The sequence below is a fragment of the Poeciliopsis prolifica genome, unplaced genomic scaffold (genome assembly GCF_027474105.1).
Source record: "Poeciliopsis prolifica strain line A6 unplaced genomic scaffold, Auburn_PproV2 SCAFFOLD042, whole genome shotgun sequence".
NCBI lineage: Eukaryota > Metazoa > Chordata > Actinopteri > Cyprinodontiformes > Poeciliidae > Poeciliopsis > Poeciliopsis prolifica.
The window spans coordinates 3,411,516-3,431,838 of NW_026562417.1; the positions used below are offsets into that span (position 1 = coordinate 3,411,516).

Consider the following 20,323-nt stretch of genomic DNA (forward strand, 5'->3'; position numbering starts at 1 on the left):
TCTGTGCCTCATAAGCTTTCTAGGTACTGGCTAGATCAGTCCCAGTGGGACTCTTCTCAGAAGTCTGCTTTACATATTTCCAAAAAAAAGGGAACAGAAGTGTCAAACAAACAAGAGACCTCAGGGAACGTTTCAGGAGCTCAACTGTGTTGGCAGCATGCATCCTGCAGAGATGGACGTTTCTGGCTCAGTGGGTAGAGCTCATTAACATACACGTATGTTTTTAAAAAAAATCCCTTTGCATTTGAATTTGAAATCTGAACTTCTTGGCTGCCAAGAGGAATGCCCAACTTTAGATCCAAATGTATGTGGGTGACATTTATTTTTATCCACACCAAAAATGTGCAGGAACCATCTTGAATTCTTACATTTGTTCTCACATTATACTGAAAATCTAGTTTCTTTAACTTGCAGCCAAATGAGCTGGACAATAAAATCATATTTCTAGTTACTTGGTCATTAGAATATGAAGAATTTACTTTCTTTTAAATTGCTCTATTGAACTTTCTATGACAAATAAAGTCGCTTACATTTTCTTTCTGTCAACACCCTCAACTGATTACATGAACAAGTTTGAATTAAGAGTGTATAATCCATAGGACGCTCACACTGTTTCACATTTATCTGTGTTTAAAATCGCTTTTCAGGCTGAAGCACATTTCGTGAAACATCAGTTCCAATTTTACGTCAAGAGGAAGTGTCCAAAATTGTTAATCGTGTGTTTCCTTGTTGTTCAAACGATTTATTTTTATGACCATCTGTTGACTTTATTTTAATGTAAAGCCAAACAGCAGTTGTAGAAACTTAGAGCTGAAGTTCAATAAAACATGAATACTGTATTTTATTGGCAATAGCAGTAATGTTGCAGTTAAATTAAGTTCACTTAGTAGTTAATTATTTTCACTTAGAGGAGTGAAAATAAATGAATTTAACTTGAGCTAAATCTCGGTTTTCCTTGCTTTTATTTCTGTACAAGCTAGCATTAGCATTGGAGCACATGCGGCTGTTATGGAGAAAAACTCCCATAAGCCATTGCTTCAAAAACGTATGAGATTGTAAATGTTACATTGGTTTAAGATTTACTAAACATTGTCAGGGTACACTCTTCTAACATTCTGGAGATTGGGGCTTTATTTTAACCTCGCACAAATCTCGCGTAGACAGTTAGCTGTTAGCTCTGGCTAACAGCTAACAAAAGTGTTTAGACTTTAACACACACACAAAAGCTAACATCAGTGTAGACACAATTTTGGTTGCTCACAACTTTCTTTCAGAGCTCAACACCTAAAGAGAAACAAAATCGTCAATTTCATTTTTTTTTTATTTTATTTTTGGGTCAAATAAAAACGGGGAGCTCAGGAAACTGGACCTCACCCCTGGACACCCAATAGGCAAACGTAAAAAATACAGCTAGACTTGCGAGAACGTATTAAATTAAGTGTCTGTATCTGTATAACCCAGTTGGAACAATAGTGATCATTTCAACCAATAGGGTAGTTTTAAAATTTTAATCATTCCATAGTCCAACCATCCAGGGATATTACAATTTACAACCCTGTGACTAAGTAAAAATCCTCACATCAGGCTGGTGTCTGTACATTTATACCTCTTGCTGCTTCCACGTTTAGTCTCCCTCTATACTTCCCCCTCTCTAAATAAAGACTAAAACAGGCAAAGGTGAGCTGACTGCCCACTCTGCAGCTGAAGGTTCTCACTTCATTGTTTTTGAGGATCTGCCAAAAGCCACTTGTGTCTGCCTGTGCTGACACAGCATCAGATGTTTAAGTTTGTTCAGTTATTGCATAATTCCCCCGAAGCCTAAAGGTTTGGTTTGTCTATTTTTGAACAATCTGTGTTTGACTTGTATGCCTCATTACGACTACATCCTGAAGGAATGATAGTTTGGGGCTGGCCTTACTGAGGCTCTGATGCATCTTTTCACAGGTTGTAGACGCACCTTCAAGCCCTCAAGCCAGCAGCGAAGGTCAGTACTTTTGCGATGGCCTGCGGAAAGTGGACTACGTTTTGGTTTTTCATCACCGGCGGCACGGCTCCCTGCGATCCACCGGCGCTGCCTCGGTTTCGCAGGATCAGCTGTCCATCGTGTCAAACGGCAACTTCCCTCCTCCGTCGGGCTCCTCCGACGCAGCGGCCGGACGAGGAGCCGGCCCCCGCAGGGAAGAGGCAGCGAGCGCCGGGGAGGTGTTCATGGAGCTCGGAATGGCGAGGGGCGGCGAGCCGATGGAGGCCGCCGACCACGAGATGCACCTGATCAGACAAGAGTTTGAGGCCAACCTCCTGGAGGCGGGGCTAGAAGTGGAGAGAGACAGAGAGGTGGGTGACCTGCTAATGACCGGTTTTGGTTTTTGAAATTCACTTGGAAAGACTCTTGCTTTTCTGTCTTCCTGTCTTGCGTCTGAAACTGTTCCAAGAGTGGCAACCAAATTGTGTTCTATTGAATAAATTTGAACCTAAATTTATTCCTTCAGAATGGGTTTTCCAAAATTATTGAATCACTCAACATTGGGTAATCACATTGTCGTTAGTTCAGCCTCCCCCTAGTTACAATAGTAATGGATTAACCCCTGGATTAGGGACCAGGGGATTGTACCATGCATGGTATGGTCTCTGTTTTTCAGGTCTTGCCAATGAAAACTTTATAGAACCTCACGAACCAATCCTCTCATGTAGTTAGAGCAACAACCTGAAACCAGATGTTTGGGTTTCCTGTGTCACATTCATCCATTTGCAACATTTAGTCAGATTATGCTGATTACGAAATGTGCTGAAGACATTAATTTTGGGTCATATTTAGAGGGTTTTTGTCTCCCAAAGCAGTTCTGGGTTTTATAGGTCAAAGGTTTCAACCAAATACGGGTAAAGGCGTATCTGTCTGATGAATGCCTCTCTTGCTAATCGCTCTGAGCTGGGATATGTTTTAAGGATTTTGTTTTTTTTTGTCACCCGATAGAAGCTGTTTTGAAGCTCAACCTGGGCAGTCTGTGTCTGATCGTAGAAGCTTTATAGAGACTGCTGTGGGTTCCGTAAAGACAATTTAGAGTGCTAATGACTTCCTTTACCATTTTGCAGCCTGGTTTCATGGTGAAGTTGCTTGGACAGTTGGACCTGAGCATGTTGGTAGTTGTTTTGAATGTCCTCCACTTGATGGTGTCTACTTTCTCTTGGGTTCTCTAACAATTTTCCCATGAGTGTAAATTGCTTTTGATGCAATGAAATCTGGGCTTATGGTGATGATACGGGGCAGACTGTAATTTCAGCCAACACAGCTGCTGTTTGGACCTCGTAGTGTCGATTAACTTACTACCCGCCTGAAACGGCGGGTAATCTTATTTTGACAAGATCGCCTTCTCTGTGGTCCATTTTGTGTGTCTCTTTGCCCTAACTTGGAACGAGCGGCAAATAACACAAACGCACTTCTTGTGAAGGTTGAGTGTAAATGGACCACCTCTGCACTCAAAAGTGAGTCATGTAGAAAAATTAACAGTAACTCCCTTAGCATTAGCTTTTCAGACCTGTGCTGCTATACAAATAAAAGTGTGTGCATGTCCAGAAGTATGCCGGTGTTGGCCAGCAGCCAGTTGGTAGTGTGAGTACTCCCCAGGGTTGTATTAATCAGACTGTTGACATGGCTGCTATGGAACCAAAGCCAGTAGAAGATAAGCTGACTGACTAATGGCTCCTTATCTCATCTCATGGATTGAGGTTTAGATTAGGTCTGTCATTCACAGTAAAGGAATACTTTCATTCTAATATTTCTTCCATTTGCATATGGGAAAGGTAGTATTACAAACTTAGTTTCATGTTTATTTATCAGTGTTCCTGCAGTTTATACTTGGATCGGATGCTCTGTAAACAACCTTGTGAGGAGGAAAGCTGTGACGACTAAAATGGCTTCAACGTTCCACTTTCTCCGACTTTAATTACTCAATATTAGAGCCAACGCACACTGAATGGCTTTGTTAACTTTCTCCGCTGACATTGCCAAACTGCAACCTTATAGAGGAAGGCAATTATAAAAACAAGGTAGGAAAACAACGTCGCTGCGCACAATTTCCCTTTCTTCTTGCTGACTGGCTCGGTTGAAGTTCAGCCGGAGAAGTCCTGCTCAGTGGCAGAAATCCTATCGAAAGGAGATAAAAATCAAGTGAATTTAGAACGCCAACGACTAGGTTAGCTGATGGCGCTAACTGCTGTAGTTCCACTTGCACCTCTCTGCTTTTGATTTGCCTTTTCACCGTTTCAGCCTTGACACCTGAATGCTACAGAAATATGGCTGGATGTGTCCTCATCCAGCCATATTTGATTTCTTGCTATGACTCCAAATATGAGCAAACTGAGGCGATGAGCAATGCTAGGCGATCTTGTCTTCCCTATTTTTGAGGAAGCTTAAAATAAACGGGTCTCTGTGTCACGTCATAGTTGTCCTCCAGGGAAACAAGAAGTGATTAAAAAAACCAAAAAAACATTTGAATTCCATTTATTTTACTGAACTTTTGCAAGCGTCAACTTTTCAAAGAGCCCTCCTTACACTATTAAATTAAAGTTAGTATTCTTCTTAAATGTTGGTGTTCCTGTTGATATTAATTCTGATTTTATGGAAAGGCTTTTTAGGCATCTTTATTAGGGAGCGTGTCAATAAACGTGGAGGGTGCTTCACTATTACATCCTGTCCATTCAAATATAATTAGTGGAAACCAACAAACAAATAGTAAATATATTTACATCACACAGAGCATTAGCTGCTGTCTGCTTAGCTCGTGTTCGGATTAGATGCATTTTAATAACCATTTTAGTTCAGAGGGATTAAGGTTAATCATAGAGCTGGGTTACAACTGTGTGATTTAATGAGTGCAAAATCGGATTAACACAAAAACAAGGAATTTGAAATATCTGCAGTTTAATTGAATGTCTACGGCTCAAATTGAGGTTAGTAAATTAATCAATTAGGAATATTACAAAAAGAAACAAGTCTTTCTTTGTAGCAGAGGTGAAAGGAGACATCCGCCTCCCGAGGCAGAAAGACACACAATATTATGACTAGTTGGATGGACTTAAAAATTCGACAGGAAGCTCCAAGGATAATGCGAACTTTAACTGGATTAGCAGCTAGTGGTTAGCGGTGCAGGATTGTCTCATTCCTAACAAAACAAAACAAGAGCATTTCGTTTGGCATTCTGTTAGTAACCAAAATGTTACCAGTTAAATCACCCAAAAGGAACTTTCTTAATACCGATATAACCTAAAGGTGTCAGCCAACCTGAAGCTGGTGGCTAACGCCTATAGCAGCTACTGGTGGTCTCAATTCTAACAAAATGATTTTAAAAAGTTTTTATAATAATTAATTCAAAAACTGCTTGCTTAGTAACACGCTGTAAGTTCAAACTGGCTTTTTTAGCTTAGTAGCACGCTGTAAAACATTTGAGATACATTTAGTTGTGTCTACTAACTTCTACTTTAAGTCAAAGAGTGCTCACAAGTTTTGGATTTTGAACTTAAACGTGAGCTTGTAAAAGATAAACCTACAGTAGTAAGCTGTCAACTTTTCATTAATTTGGTCATATCTCCAGGAAGTGAGTAAATGACAGAAGAACAGAATGAGGCGACTTTTTCAGATTATTAATGATGACGTAACATAAGAGGGGAAAAAAAGCTCACCAAGTAATCTCAATGTTTGCTTACTTGCCTGCGTTATTGTTTGCTTAAATGAAACAAGTCGGCTTATCGGTTGTGCAGCGTGTTTCACTTCGGATTAATACGGATAGTGAAAAACCAGCTGGCACCACTTGTTGACAGAACCTGTGGATTAACACAATGACCCCTGCTCTCCCAGGAGCGTCCTCCTACAGATGAAAGTTAATTAAATAATCAAGAAGTGGAGCTTGGACTTTAATTGAATGCTTGTGGCTCAAATTGAGGTTAATAAGTCCAATCTGTTGGGACTAGAAACAGAATAAGTAAGGAGGAAATGTTTGTTCATAAAATGTTCAACTAGTCAAGTGGGACTGTATATAATTAATAATAGCTAATAAATGGTTCTTTGGTTTCTATAAAGAAAGTGATTTGATTACCCTTGAAAATTGTGACTGTTTTTGTGATTAAAAGGATCAAAATGATGTATTTTATAGCAAACAGAAAGTTACATTGGACGTTCTGCCGGTTCTTGGTGCCATAAGTGTACATTGTCCTATTATCTAAATTTGGATGTTTTTATATATTTCACTATGAGATTATGTTATTTCAATAAAATCTAGGTTTATTTTCAATGCTTTTTATACATCTTTTAATCATAAATGTGGGAAGCACTTTAATGTGTAAGGTTTGAGGGTCTAAAATTTATTAGTCTTAAAGGGGCAGTACCAGTATGTATTTTCCAGGGACAAAGTGCCATTTCATAGCACAACCAGTTAGCTTCAGTTGTTATAAAAAAAATGCTCTGTATTTACACCTTGAAATTGGGCCTGTCTCTTTAAGAAGCTCCTGCTCTTTCTGGAACTCCACTTTGAAAATGTCATCACAGCATGGCTGCTCTATTGAGAGAGTGATGGGGAGTGGGAAGGAAAATTTAAAAGTAAAAAATTAATAAACTGATCAACCAGGTGCTAATCGTTCCCCAAGTAGATCAACCCAAATAAAAAGAAAAAAAATTCTATTCTTAATCATAGGAAGTACATAAATGTAGCATATGCTAGTCAGGGGAGTGAATCCTACACAGCCCAGAATACTTTCCTGCTCACATCGTATACGTATGCACTACCTCCATTTTGCTTGTAGAGACCAGTTATAAGGCACTAAACATCACATCAAACATTTTCTCTGACTCCTCAGTAGCACAGCTGTTGTTGTTACATGCAGGCAGGTAGAGTGCGTCACCTCGGCATACTGATTGTTTGTTTTTATTTAATATGAACAAGATATTCAGTGGAAGTGCAAAGAGATGATTGAAATGGACAGAATCATGATGAGATGCTTTAGTTACAAAACTACTGCTTTACAGAACAGCACAGTCCTTTTTAACCACAATGGCAGGGTGTAAGTTTGTTATGTAACACCTGAACTAGGAGCTCAGCTCACTAATCTTCAGTCTGGATATTTAAGGACAGTACTGTTGTTGTGGTTGGCCTTAACTGACCCAGGGTGGAACAGTAAAGCAGCCAACCCCGGGCTGTCTGGACCATTTCCAGGCTAACGTTAAAGCTGCAGTATGTAACTTTTATGAAAATATGTTTGTTGTCTTTTCCATTTTTGAACTGTCAATATGTGACGACAGTTCGGTATGAGACAGATAATCTATGAAGAAATCCATCTTGTCCACCTTCTCCCTGAGCTGCTATTACTGTTGGAAGAAATGCAGTGTTCCTGACCAAAAACAACCAATCAGAGCCAGGAGGAGGGGCTTAGTGGCTTAGTGTTGTCAATCACCTCCTGTACAATGTGCTAATGGCAAAGAAACAATTTAACATTACTGGAAAACTGCATCAGTGGCCTTGCTAACTGGCCTTAACATTGGTGGAAAACTATGCTGTGGTGAACCAGCGGTAGCTTAGCAGAGAGCAAAAGGGAGGAGCTGAGCATAAGAGTGATTGGCAACGCTAAGATCCTCCTCCTGGCTGTGATTGTTGTTTTTCTGCAGCTAATACTGCAAGAAGGCAGAGGAGCTTTTTTTCACATATCATTTGTCTGTAATTGTTCTGTCACAACATAATGATAATTTTAACAAAATAATTTGTGAAAAAAAAAGTAAAAATAAAAGTTACATATTGCAGGTTTAATGTTGTATGTTTTCAAGTCCTGTTTGTTTCATTCAGTAAAAAATTTTAATGACATTTAACATCTTGAAATTGGGTCTCTGACTTTTTAAGAAGCTTCAACGCTTTCCGACACTCCCGTCATCATGTCATTACCAACAACGCATCTCCATGATGCTGTTTAGCAGCCATGGGAGATCCAATGATTTCTAAAACATACATGAAACATTCAAGGCAACACTGTAGGCATATTTTTGATGAGGAAATACGATTATAACATAATAATTTTTTTAATAGTACCGCCCTCTTAAGAGTTATGTTTTGCAGGCTTCTTCTCATGAACCTTTTGGTTCCAACATCAGACCATCGGGATATACATTGTTTACTGAACCAATGCCAGTTTGCACAAAGGTCCAGAAGTTTCAGGATTAACATTAAAGCTATAGTACATCAGGCAGTTACCAAAGCATCCCACAGTGAATCAAAACAGTAAATCCACAGGTAGCCATCGGCTCCAGCACTGGAAAATTGTGCCTTACAAATGACCCAACACTGTACACCGCTAACACAGGGCAGTTGCAAGAAATGCTGTTTCACAACAGCTTCCAAAATCACGTCGTACAACATCCAATCCAGTCTCCACACACACAGAGGCTGATATCACCTTGTCATACTCGATAAAAAACACTTCCACACCCCTGGCTGCGGCCTAGTTAACCCCCCCACAGAGATGGAGAAATAATTGGAAATCATGACGCTAATTAACCTTCTCCAGGGTAAGGGTATTTATATCCTCCCCTTTTTGACGGAGCGACCAAGAAAAGGGAAAACGAGGGTGAGCGGCAGCGGCGAGCCGGGCCGCACGAGATGAAAACCGATTAGGCAGGTGGTAAGAAATGATGGGAGAAAATAGTTAGGAAATGGGAAGAAGGAACCAAGTTAAGGAACATCAATAATTCATTGCCCGTTGCTTAATTTTCAGATTTAAAAGAGGGACTAGCAAATGAGTCCGTTCCAGACTAGAGGTTTGGACTCTATAAATGTACAGCGGTACTAGTGAGTTAAATTGAAGCTGCAAGTCTTTTTGTAAGGAGCAAAAGAATTTAATTCATGTATTGATTTGTGCTGACTGACTAAAGACCTTTTAAACTTGACCACATTCACATATGTTCTCTAGAACCCATGTGAATTCACATTCATGAGTTGTATGAATTCACATGCAACTCTAGAATTGCATGTGAATAGTTTCTTTAAGTAGTTGGTTCTGTTGAGAATTGGGATTTATTGTGAAAATCATTAATGCTAATTAAAGATGTTTTGCAAACAAGCGTGGACCTTAACAGGTGCTCTCCTTCCAGTCTGACTGAGAAGGAGAAACTTTGCAGTAAAGAAAGGACAGAGATCTTAGGCTCTAGATGTGCCAAACAGGTAGAGACATCGCCCAGACAACTGGCAGCCTAATTGCAGCGAAATATACGGCAGCCCAAACGGACAAAAAGAAAAAATGAATTAAAAAGCCACAACAGCAAAAGTCGCACCGAAAGCTATTTCTAAAGGGTTTGTTGTACTAAGATGGAGTTTACGCTAAAATGGATGGAATGCTAATTTGAAAGTTATGCTAGCATGGAGGCAGCACTAATACAGAAGTTATGCTAAGATAGAAGCTATGGTATAACAAAATGCTAAAACAGAGGTTATGCTATGCTAAAGTGGAAATTAGCGTAGCGTACTTGGGTTATGCTTGCAAGACTTTTTATACTTTCCATAAATTCTATTTTTGTTTGGATTTTGTTGTTGTGTTGATGCTTCAGCATGTTGATGACCTGTCTGGGCCACCGTAGAAATGAGGCAGGACTGTGGTTTGAATTGGGCGGGGCTGTTAAGGGAGTGGTTGGACGGTTGTAATATAAGAAATATTAAATAATATTAATTTTAAAAATGTTTGTGACATTTTGTTTTTAGTCAAAACTCTCAACTCAATACAAGGAAAATCAAACTTTGTTCCAAAAATCAACTTCATTCCAGAAGTCCCCTTTGGTCCTTCTCAAACTCTTGTCCAACTTTGACAACGTTCGCCTCAGTAGTGTTTTGTGTTGTGATGAAGAGCAGGCACATGCACATAATGTACCTTTCTTTCAGTTCTAGCTTTGGCAGGAGGCAGAAATTGGTTGCCACTGGTTACAGATTGGTTAGAGCACAATAACACACTTCTCAAAATAGCAAAGTGCAGGCATCAACGCAAATAGCAGACTCCCAGCATTCACAAAATAACAGTTTTTAGTTTGATCTGTGGTCTGCATCCGCCATAGATCAGGGTTTCTGTGCAGTCAGAGACCTGAGAGATTCCTTATCCAGAAATGATCCATATGGCTGATTTTATATGAAGGGAGAGAAAACTGAGCTGGCTCCCCATGTGGGCCAAAAGAGAACATGGGTGTAAGTGAGAGAGATGTTAAGGGAAGGTCAGAGGAAGAGAGACAAGCAGTCAGTCAGTCAGTCATGAAAGCAGCAGAAAGCACAGTTTGTGGAGGTGAAAGATCTCAGGAGAGAAGGAGTCCTGAGAGGAGAAAAGAACCCGGCTCAGATTTCCATTGTCGGCCATGCCACCTTTCTGCTCTACTGTCACTCGGCCCTTTCTGCAGAAGCTGGGGGGGGTCTGAGAAGGCTAAGGTTACCTGGCTGCCGTCCCCCGCTGCCCCTGCTGACTTTCATTTCTGCTTAGGCTAACAACCAAGACCATTAAAGCAGCGGCGCAGATTTTACAGGATAAACTTTCAGCACCGAATGCAGCGAATGCGCTCCACACTCTGTCTCATTATATATCTATACCCCACGGCGGAGCTCCGCTATTCAATCATGCACCTCTGTGGTCCTATTTTAGGCAAATAATTGTCACCTTTTGTTAATGCGTCTTATTATAATGACTGTGTGGGCCAGACATTAGCAGAAGAAGAAGCTAAATAAAAATGTGTGAGGAGCGGACTGCAAGAGACAACAGCCTCAGGCGACCCGTCACGGTTGGCCACGGCTATCTGTCATAAATACTAGAGGAACGGTTGCCGGGCAAGTTTGGTCCGCCAAAAAGTTGGACTGGGTCGGAGCAAAGACAGGGATTACAAGCACTGATGGCAATTCAGTTCAGTTCAATGTGATTCAGCTCTGATCAATTCATTTCAGTTCAATACTCAACTTCAGTTCAGTTCAGTTAAAGCATACGTTTAATATAGGCCAATGAAATATTGTCATAACTGATCTCATCCCAGTAACTTGATAGAGTTGCTGCTCACGCTGCAGCTTTCAGCACCAGCTGATCTAAATGAAGTTGCCCAGAGAGTTTTGTCCTGCAGGTCAGACGTTACCTGCTTCCACCTCCTGGAGAATCTTTCTGAGCTGAAGCTTCAGCGGTCAGACATGAACTTGGAGCTGCAGGAACTTAAAGTGCATTGCGTTTTGTACTTAGGCCTCTTGCTAAAACAAAGTCTGCTATTTTGGAAGGCGAAGCGGCATTGACAGATGGTCCGTTAAGCCATTTCTGAGCAGCAGTTGGTTTCAGCCAAGCAGGCTGGTATTATATTTCACAGAACAGAAAAGTACATGCACACAAATATTTGCGAGGAATCAACTGTTTTTTTTTTTTTTTTTTTTTTTTCAGCTCTAACGTGTCTGGGGACATTTTTTTTTTTTTTTTTTTGTTCCTGTCCAGTTTCTTTTTCAGCTCTGTTCAAACGTGAAACGTCTTCTTCTTCTCTTTTCTTTGTTTCCTGTCGGCTTGGCAGACGAAGGCCCACGGGCCCAGCTTCACTCGGATCCACGCGCCGTGGCCCGTGTTGTGTAGAGAGGCCGAGTTTCTCAAGATTAAAGTTCCCACCAAGCAGGTGAGATTCTGACGCAGACCAGATTCTAAAAACACGAAACCGACGAAACACGGAGTTCACTTCCAGACTTCATGCAAAGACTTCATACACATTCCAGGCACAAACTTTCACATTTCAAGTGGGATTTATGCGACTGACACCTAAAGAAGTGCATTATTGGAAAATGATACATGATTAAGTTCAGTTGAAATCTTTATTAACATACCAAATTTAATATAAATGTAGTGAAGTGTCTGATGAAGGGACGATTCCTCTCAAAGTCTAAAGTACTTCTAGTGTTCAAAGCTGAGTGACCAGCATGTCTGTTGACCTGCTTTTTCCTCAGAGTTACGAACTCAAAGAGGAAAGTGGCTTTGGGTCCAGTATGAGCTCGCTGTGGAGGAAACTGAACCAGCCCTTTGAGCCCAAAATACCACACCAGGACCACGGCAGCACCAAGTTCCTGTCCCACTGCTTCTCCAGAGACAAACTGCACATGTAAGACTCTGTCCAACTGTCCGTCCGTCGCTCCGAACGTCCATCCATCCATCTGCTATGTTCTGTTTGCCAGATAACCACAGTTGCATAGTATTAGTTACATTCACTGAACTACATTCACTTGAGGAACTTTTAGGAGTATTTATACTACGACATACTTTTTACTTTTTCACGCGAGTAATTCCGATATGAAGTATTTCTACTTTTACTTGAGTAGCATGTCTGGATTCTCTACCCACTGAATGAAACGCAAACAAAAACTCACCAGGCACAGACACACACAGGCAGCTTTTATTGAAGTTTCCTTATTTTTTATTTTATTTATTTATTTATTTTTTATTTATTGAATGAAACTGTTTGTCACTGTTTGTTACTTATATAAATTATTGTCATTTTGGTCCGTAAAATACCAAAATGTCCACTTAATTTTACACTTTAGTCCGTTTGATGATGTATTTTTTAAATATTAAATGACTGATAATTTGATCAGTTACTCAGTACCTGAGTTGTCTTTTTACCAAATACTCTTACTTTTAGTTGAGTCATGTCTCAATCAGCTACTTTTTACTTTTACTTAATTAAAAACTTGTTGAAGTAGTGTGACTTTTACTTGGGTATTATTTTTCGCTACTCTACTCACCTCTGCTTATGACCAAACTTCACCACTTCGGATCCATCTCTTCGCCTCCTTAGCAACACCTGGTTGCTATTTTCTCCCTGAAATCCAAACATCTATAGTGAGGAAGCTTGAGCAGCCAGAGGTCAAGGGTTGAGGTTACTGAGTGAACAAGCAACCTGAGCATTAATCTGGACACTTGTTCAAATAAAGTATTCAGGACAAGCTTTGTTTCAGGTTGTCCTTCTAGTAAATCAACTCCTCTCGGCGTTTCCTCTGTCTCCGCACAGGTTTAAATTTGCTGTGGACGTATTTTATATCTGTTTGGATGTTTGACTGCTGCTCTTGACAAAAATAGGTAGAGGTCAGTTTGTTTCTCTGGCTTCAAGGAGAACGTTTATGAGTTTTCAATGAGGCTGGGAGGAGGCATTTGGGAGAGTGTTAGCTTTCATTATCCATTTCTAAAACCAACTTTCTTGCATGTTTCCGAATAATTTGGAGCATCTGGGTAGGTCCAAATTGAAGTCATTTGGTCTCAGATGAAAATAAGTTAATTAGGACACTTGACCCTGAACCCCAAAGCCTCTATATGGAGGACATATAGAGGACATATAGAGGCTTTGATCGCCACATTCAGTTATCAGTCAGAATTTCAACAGTTTGCGATTGTATCTAAACGTAGCTGCTGTCACTGATGCCCAGAGTGGATGAAGAAACGAAGACTTCCCGTTTCCTAAACTCCATTTGGACACAACTGGAATCTTCAACAGGACAGGGGTATTAAAGATATATCAAAACCAGATTTGGAATCTAAATCAAATTTACTTTAAGCTTCACAACTTCAACTCTTTTCCAGATTTGTTGCCAGAGAATGATTGAAATAAATCACTTCTGATCTTTGCTGCACCTCAGACTCAGTGTGGTGTTTAACGGAGCTAAAAGTCTTTCAAACACAGCTAGCTTTGCTCTTGATTGACTGAATACAGTTTCAAACTTCCTTTCTGACTTCTAATTTGGGTTTGTCAAAATGGAATTAAAAGTCAGTGCTATGAATGTTTTTTAAAAACCGTTTGTTTGACAGCTTGATTTTTTTTTCTTTTTTCCATTTTGTTCCTTTGTTGTGAAAGGAAAATGGTTCCCCTCAGATTGGCACAGTACATTCACTCCTACATAAACTCTCATCACTAGATTCATATGATTTAAATACAAACACATCCATAACATGTGACGACTTTTATCTACTGGCTGTTTACTTCAGGTACAACATCACATCTAAGGACACGTTCTTTGACAACGCCACGAGAGGCAGAATAGTAAGTGTGTCTTTAATGAGTTCACCATGTGTTATAATCACTCATTTATTAACCTCTGATGGACTAAGAAGACTGAACTAAAGGAAAAAATATATGTGGAGATCAGAGGAGTAAATGTTCAACAAAAGATGTAGAAATTTCTAGATTAATTTCACATATTTAGAAAAAAAAGACATATACCCAAATTTGACAAGTTGTGCATTTGCACGAAAGAGACAATTTTCCATGATTAAAGGCATCAATTTGCAATATTACGACTAAAATGTTCTGACATAAAATAAAAAATTTACATGAACATTTTTTACGTAGTTCCTTGGAAATTGGTTTATTTTTAAGGTTTTTTTTTTCAATTTCTGATGTTAAAATATTTCAAATGTAATTTTAACATTGCAAATGCTTTTCTTCCCACGTTGGAAAATATTCAAGTTTGTTTTTCCCTGAAATCCATTAAATTAGTCTAGAAATGATCGAGCTTTTGGCAGAAATGTTTTCCTCTGTGGCCACATTCTATGTTTTTGTTTTTCATTTCTCCTCAATGACTCTGGCTCTTTATTTGCTTCCAAACTGATGGTCTTGAATCTTTTCCAGGTCTATGAGATCCTGAGGCGGACGGTGTGTGTACGAACATGTCAAACTGTAGGTGAGGAAGCTGGACTGACAGATGACCCTTTGGTAGCAAAAGGCTTGATGAGAACTCCACCGCTTTGCTAGAATTTAGAGTAGTGCTGTGCCACAAATCAGAATTAAAAAAAGGAAAAACCTTTGTGAAGAAAGATAAAGTCTCAGGTACCCAAAAGTTGATATTTGAGTAAAACAAGTGAACCTAAAGCAGACAAACTGTCTTGAGATGTCATTGCATCACAACCACAAACTGGGTGTTTCATGTGATAGACCAACATGGCCATCTTCCCTGCTCCTGCATCCCCACATCATGATGCTGCCACCACCATTTTCTAAAGTAAATACTACAAAATATACTGTACACTATTTAGATTCTGATTTTTACTTTACTTTTCACCTCCATCCGTCCAGACTCAGTGTATTCAATCTGAAACAAAAGTATTCCCTCAGCATGATGCTGCCATCGCCATTACCCCAAAGTCTACTTTCTAATTTTCCCTTTGTCTAAAATGCATCCCCCACTTTGTGTTGGTCTATCACTTAATACCCTATTGAGATACCTCGATATTTATTCCATTTTGATGCATCTAGAGCTAGGCTAGGTTAGCTTAGCTGGGAATAGTTCTCCCTGAATATTTCTATGCAAGCAGTTGCTCGGTACCAACACCTCAGTTTTGTTCGACTCTCCACAGAAACGCAGCAGCTCCTTTAGATGTTCCACCAACATCAGTGACAATTATATTTATGACAATATTACCTCGGCGTCAATGTTTGCTGAAGAAAAAAAGCACTAGCTCTCCCAAACAGCCGTGCTAGGAAGCGGGTTAGCTGCACGTATGACATGTACTGTACTCAGCGCTGACGTACTGTGTGCGAGCCGTGGTTCCTCTGTGGAAATGAGCTGACACCCTTTTCATGTCCAGTGTCCCCCATATGTCTGGTTGGCTGGCCCATGGCAGCAGACGGCCTCAGCCAGCAGGTTCTCACAGAGCTACAGGGGAGGAACGGTAGAGAAAACAGAGCTTCATCTCTCTCTCTGACCTTGCTTTTCCTCTATTCCCTTCATTCCTCAGCGCAGCAACACACACACACACACACACACACACACACACACACACACACACACACACACACACACACACACACACACACACACACACCCTGTTGCTTAGCACCATCTCCTTCACAAGTGGGTCACACTTCCTAGGTCAGCTAAAGATTGGAAGCAGGGGCCTCTGGGAGATGTGGTTGTTTCTGGCTGGTTGAGTGTGTGCTCATGAGTGAGGATGGGTGTTTCCTGGGTGTGGTGTGCGTTAACCACACAGGTGTTCTCTGCTTGGTAGCGGATCCTCTTCCATGGACTAATAGTGCTTTCAGTGTCTTGGGACTGTATTGATTTTTGCTTTGAATTTAGACTGAGGTGTAATGGAATATTTAGATCAACACATATTCATGTAACACAACATCTTAGTCAACACCCAGACTGTCTAAATCTTATAAATAATATGCAGTAAAACGTAAAAATGTATGTTCTCCCCTGATCTGCCTGAGTTTGAAATATTTTGCTCAGAAGAAAACGACCAAAAATATCAGACATGATCATTTTAGTAACAAGTGGTCAGAGATGGTAATGTTCCTTTTAATCCAATAATGTGGTAATAGCAGAGCTAATTTTTTTGTTCAGTGTGTTAGCGCTTTTGCTAACGTTGAAAATGTTCAGCTTCCCCTAAATTAGGTCGTTCAACTAAATTCTAAAGGTCTAACTTACCTGACTGTTTTTGTACACTCTCGGTCGAAGAAAGTTCAAAGTTTGTGTCAGACTTTCACTTACCAACTGTTAAAAATTCTTCATGTATTTAGCTGCACAATCATCCTCTTATTTTGAAGTGGGTGCTTCAGTTCTGTTTCCTCTTCTCATGTTCTCTCTCTTCCCTCTGTCAAACAAACGACGCACAGGAGCAATATCTGAGAGCACAATAGAACATATAAATGATGATGTTAAAAGTCAATTAAATTGGTGATTGACACCAATTCTACATTGACATTGGGTGTTTATCACATAAAATTCTACAAAGATATAAACTCTTAAGCTAGCCGTTTAAATCACTATTATGCAATATTAAATTGTGTTGTTGAGATTACATTACAATGGACGTCACAATGTGATTTCAATTCGGTTCAATTCACAGATCTCCGATGGATATGATGCAGTATCATCTCTGACACAATCATTTCTACGTTCATCAGCTCAAAGCACAAGTAACATACAACAAGTTTTCTTTGAAAGCTCTTCAGAGATCGGAATGAAAAGTTGCAAAATTCAAAACAAAAAGACGCATTGAACTTGTCCATATAGGCTGACATTTTACATTTTAGTTGGACCGCGTCTGAAAAACTCAATTAACAGAACTGCTTTGCTATCTGTTTTTTTTTTCTTCACTCTGACCAATGGTCTTGAGTTTCTGATTTAAAACCTGCTCCATTTAAAATAATACTTGAGACGTGACGTGACCTGACCTGACCTCACCGATGCCCCTCTTCTCTTTTCCAGGCATCAGCACATTGATAGCCAAGGGCGTATATGACGCCGCCTTCCCTCTTCATGACGTAAGTGTGAGCCGTGAAGTATTGACTTGAAACAATTTTCTATATCTCGCTGAAAAGCCACACGTAATCCAGTTTCCCCTCATTTCAAGCGTACGGAGTGTTGCAGCAGAAACGGCCGGGGGGGATTTTGTGTTTTTGCCGTGAATGCAGAGGAGATAAAAAAATGTTTCAACAAATATGTAAAAAGAATATTTTAAAAGTCAACATATATTCTAATCTTTTTCAAGTAAAATTCGATCATTTCTGCTGATTGGATTTCTTGTTTACATTTGTTTGTATTTGCATTTGGTAGATTTCCTTCCTTCATATTGATGTTTATTCATTAACAACCATTTGAGCTTTTAAGTGTGATTTGTTCTCTTCACTTTGTTCTGGTGTTTCCTCATGCTCGTCCTTTTGCTCCGCAGGGTGACTTTAAGGTCACTGGACCCCTGGAGGAACGCAACGACAGACAGGTGCTGCCGCTCCGCTCCGCTTTCACGGCTCTGCCTTTTCGTTCAGTTTGGCGTAACCCTCTGTTTCCTCCTCTGTTCCCGCCTGCCCGTAAAAGAGACGATAAACTTCGAAAGCGGCCCCAGTGGTCGGCCATTTGCAGCTCGAGTCCCGGCCCCCCCGGATACTTAAGCCGGAGCACACGGGCCTTTCCGCACAATGGCGGTTCTGTCCTCCTTTTCGTTCGCATTCGTACGTCGTCCCATCTGCCTAACACTGGCACAGATTGGAGTTTAAGTCGAGCAAAAGCTCCTCCGAGACGGAGAGAGGAAGAGAGACGGTAATCTGTTGACTGAAAAGTCCAGACTGGAAATAAATCCGCGGTAAATAAATCTGTCCAAAGTATACCACAACATAACAGAACAAGCAGGGATGGGAATGTAAATTAGCATAAACAAAACATTTTTCACTTGCTACACGAGCTTTCATTTCAACTCAGCCGGCATCGTATCTTATAATTTAACATTTGTTTAACAATTGAAACACAACATTGTTTTTTGTGCTATAAAACTGATTGTAAATGATGAGGAATGATTAAAGTACGGACTTTTAAAAGCCGTTGACTCATAAGGCGTATGATAGGATGTTTAGTCGAAGTACGAATATGATTTTAATTCAGTTTTTTTCCCTCTGTTTTCTGATATTTTGTTCTAATGTTTTGTCAACATGTCGCTGCTGAAACTGAGAATTTGTTCTCAATCAAATGACCTGGTTAAATATAACTAATTATTGTTTCTCTTCAAAATACAAATTAATAGTCATCCAGAGAACAGAGATATTTTGCATACTTTGTTTATTTAAAAAAAATCTGCTTGATACTGCACAAAAGAAAGGTTATGAGCTTCTTTATTGATATTTTTGGCATAGGTAGAGAAGAAAGCTAATTATGGCCTCTACTGGTTCGGAGGACACACAACCAGAACTCCAAGCAAATGTCTCAGATCAAATGGCCTAATCCAATCCCAGACCTGAATTCCTCTGAGCTTTGTCAGAAATGTCGGTTTCTTGGCGTGAAAAGCGAAAACTCGTCAAATGCGTTGAATTTTGTGGCTACAAGGAAAAGACGCGTTGAACTTGTTCATATAGGTTGACATTTTACAACCTATAAAAAATGGCAAATGGTTTGATCAGTTCAAGGTTTGCCATGGTTAAAGCCAGAATCTTTCTCCGAGATCCTGCAATAAGGAATAAAATTACAAAGTGAAAAAACCTGGACTATTTTGAAACACTTGCGTGTCTGATTGGAGGAAGGAATAAGGAATCATGAACGAAACCAAGTAAAAGTCAAAGTGACCGCAGTTTCACTTCTCTCTCTGCGTTCCTGGGCGTAAACACGAGGCGTTTCTGGAAAGCGTTTCTGGAAAGCACTCTGTGAGCGGTGGATGCAGTCGAACCCGACACCGTGTTTCTGTCGGGTCGTCTTCCTCCCACCTTACCGGGTTTCACTCGTCTTCAGGATGGAGTTACTTACGCCGCGGCTCCTCCGAGGCTCAACTCGGCCAATCAGGAGGCGCCTGCCTCCGTATCAGCTGTGCCTCAGAAAAAGAAAAAAAAATTTCAACTTTCAACATGACAACACACACCCACAACAACTTGACTCTGAATGTTTCTCTCTCTCTCTCTTTCTCTTTGTGCGTGTGTGTGCGCATATGTCTGTGTATGTGTGTGTGTGCTGTCAGGTTCTCTTCGAAGAGTGGGCAAGATACTCGGCCTTCTACAAGTACCAGCCCATTGATCTGGTCAGGTAATGTTGCAAAACAGAAAAGCCGGCTTGAGCTCTGAACACGATTCATCTCATCCCACCAAGTAGGAGGTGGACTGTCCAACTAGCCCCGATCCTGTGGTTATAGAAAATACTACAGTTGATATTTAATTATACTCAGAAATGCATAATTAATGATTTCTCAACAGCTAGCTAATTGGCTATTTGTCATGGATTTTGACCTTTTTTTTTTTACTGAGTTCAGGTTTGTGACTTATTCTACTCATTTCTGAAGCTACAATCTGGAGATATGTAAAAAAGTAAAAAAAAAATTAAAAAGCAGCTAATGGCAACGACAATATTTTCCATGGGAAACTCTGATGTAACAGTCTCTTTAGCGCAAATGTGAGTTTATAAGTCAAACATTTCTATAGCTGTGTTTCTGTTGACCGTACATTTTCTCAATTCGACATTTCGTAAACAAATCCACTTGATCGAAACACGCTGATTTCGAAAACACTTGTTTTATGATCAGTGGTTTGGCTCTATGATGAGGCGTTTTGTTTTTTTTGGCCATGTTGAAAGTGGCTTATTTTGCAAAACTGAAATGGAAGCACTTTTGTTTTGTTTTTACATCACATGAAAAAAGCATGGCGCAAACCATGAAGAAGATGACAGGAAGTAGTAGGGAGGAGGATGGTGTGACGTGTTTATTTAATGACTTATCAAAAAACAAACTTTAATTCCGTTTCTTATTTAATTGCAAGATCGCAGTTGCAAAATTGATAATGTTTTGATGAATACTTGTAAAGGAAGCAGAGTTACTGATGGTCTGTGCATTAAGCAGTAGTCTG

General features: G+C 40.0%; 1 protein-coding gene and 1 long non-coding RNA gene across 7 annotated transcripts in view; one reads left to right on the forward strand and one right to left on the reverse strand.

Annotated features, from left to right (window-relative positions):
• ano2b (anoctamin 2b) overlaps window positions 1-20,323 on the forward strand; it is a 61,329-nt gene that overhangs the window by 8,715 nt on the left and 32,291 nt on the right. For 3 of the 5 annotated variants that reach the window (XM_055055551.1, XM_055055553.1, XM_055055554.1), the window contains 9 exons: window positions 1,945-2,334; window positions 11,543-11,641; window positions 11,967-12,118; window positions 13,993-14,047; window positions 14,636-14,687; window positions 15,592-15,675; window positions 17,220-17,275; window positions 17,683-17,730; window positions 19,447-19,511. In XM_055055551.1, coding sequence (XP_054911526.1) covers window positions 1,945-2,334; window positions 11,543-11,641; window positions 11,967-12,118; window positions 13,993-14,047; window positions 14,636-14,687; window positions 15,592-15,675; window positions 17,220-17,275; window positions 17,683-17,730; window positions 19,447-19,511 — 1,001 coding nt within the window. The remainder of the gene's footprint in view (window positions 1-1,944; window positions 2,335-11,542; window positions 11,642-11,966; window positions 12,119-13,992; window positions 14,048-14,635; window positions 14,688-15,591; window positions 15,676-17,219; window positions 17,276-17,682; window positions 17,731-19,446; window positions 19,512-20,323) is intronic. The other 2 variants (XM_055055552.1, XM_055055555.1) reach the window with 1 other exon arrangement.
• LOC129376108 (uncharacterized) lies at window positions 2,207-17,850 on the reverse strand. Of its 2 annotated transcripts, none has more exons than XR_008607712.1 (4): window positions 16,500-17,850; window positions 15,536-15,659; window positions 12,759-12,835; window positions 2,207-2,310 (listed from the first exon to the last, which is right to left on the reverse strand). It is a non-coding gene; the product is annotated as an uncharacterized LOC129376108 (long non-coding RNA). The 2 variants fall into 2 exon arrangements; XR_008607711.1 differs by lacking the exon at window positions 2,207-2,310 and adding an exon at window positions 11,635-12,180.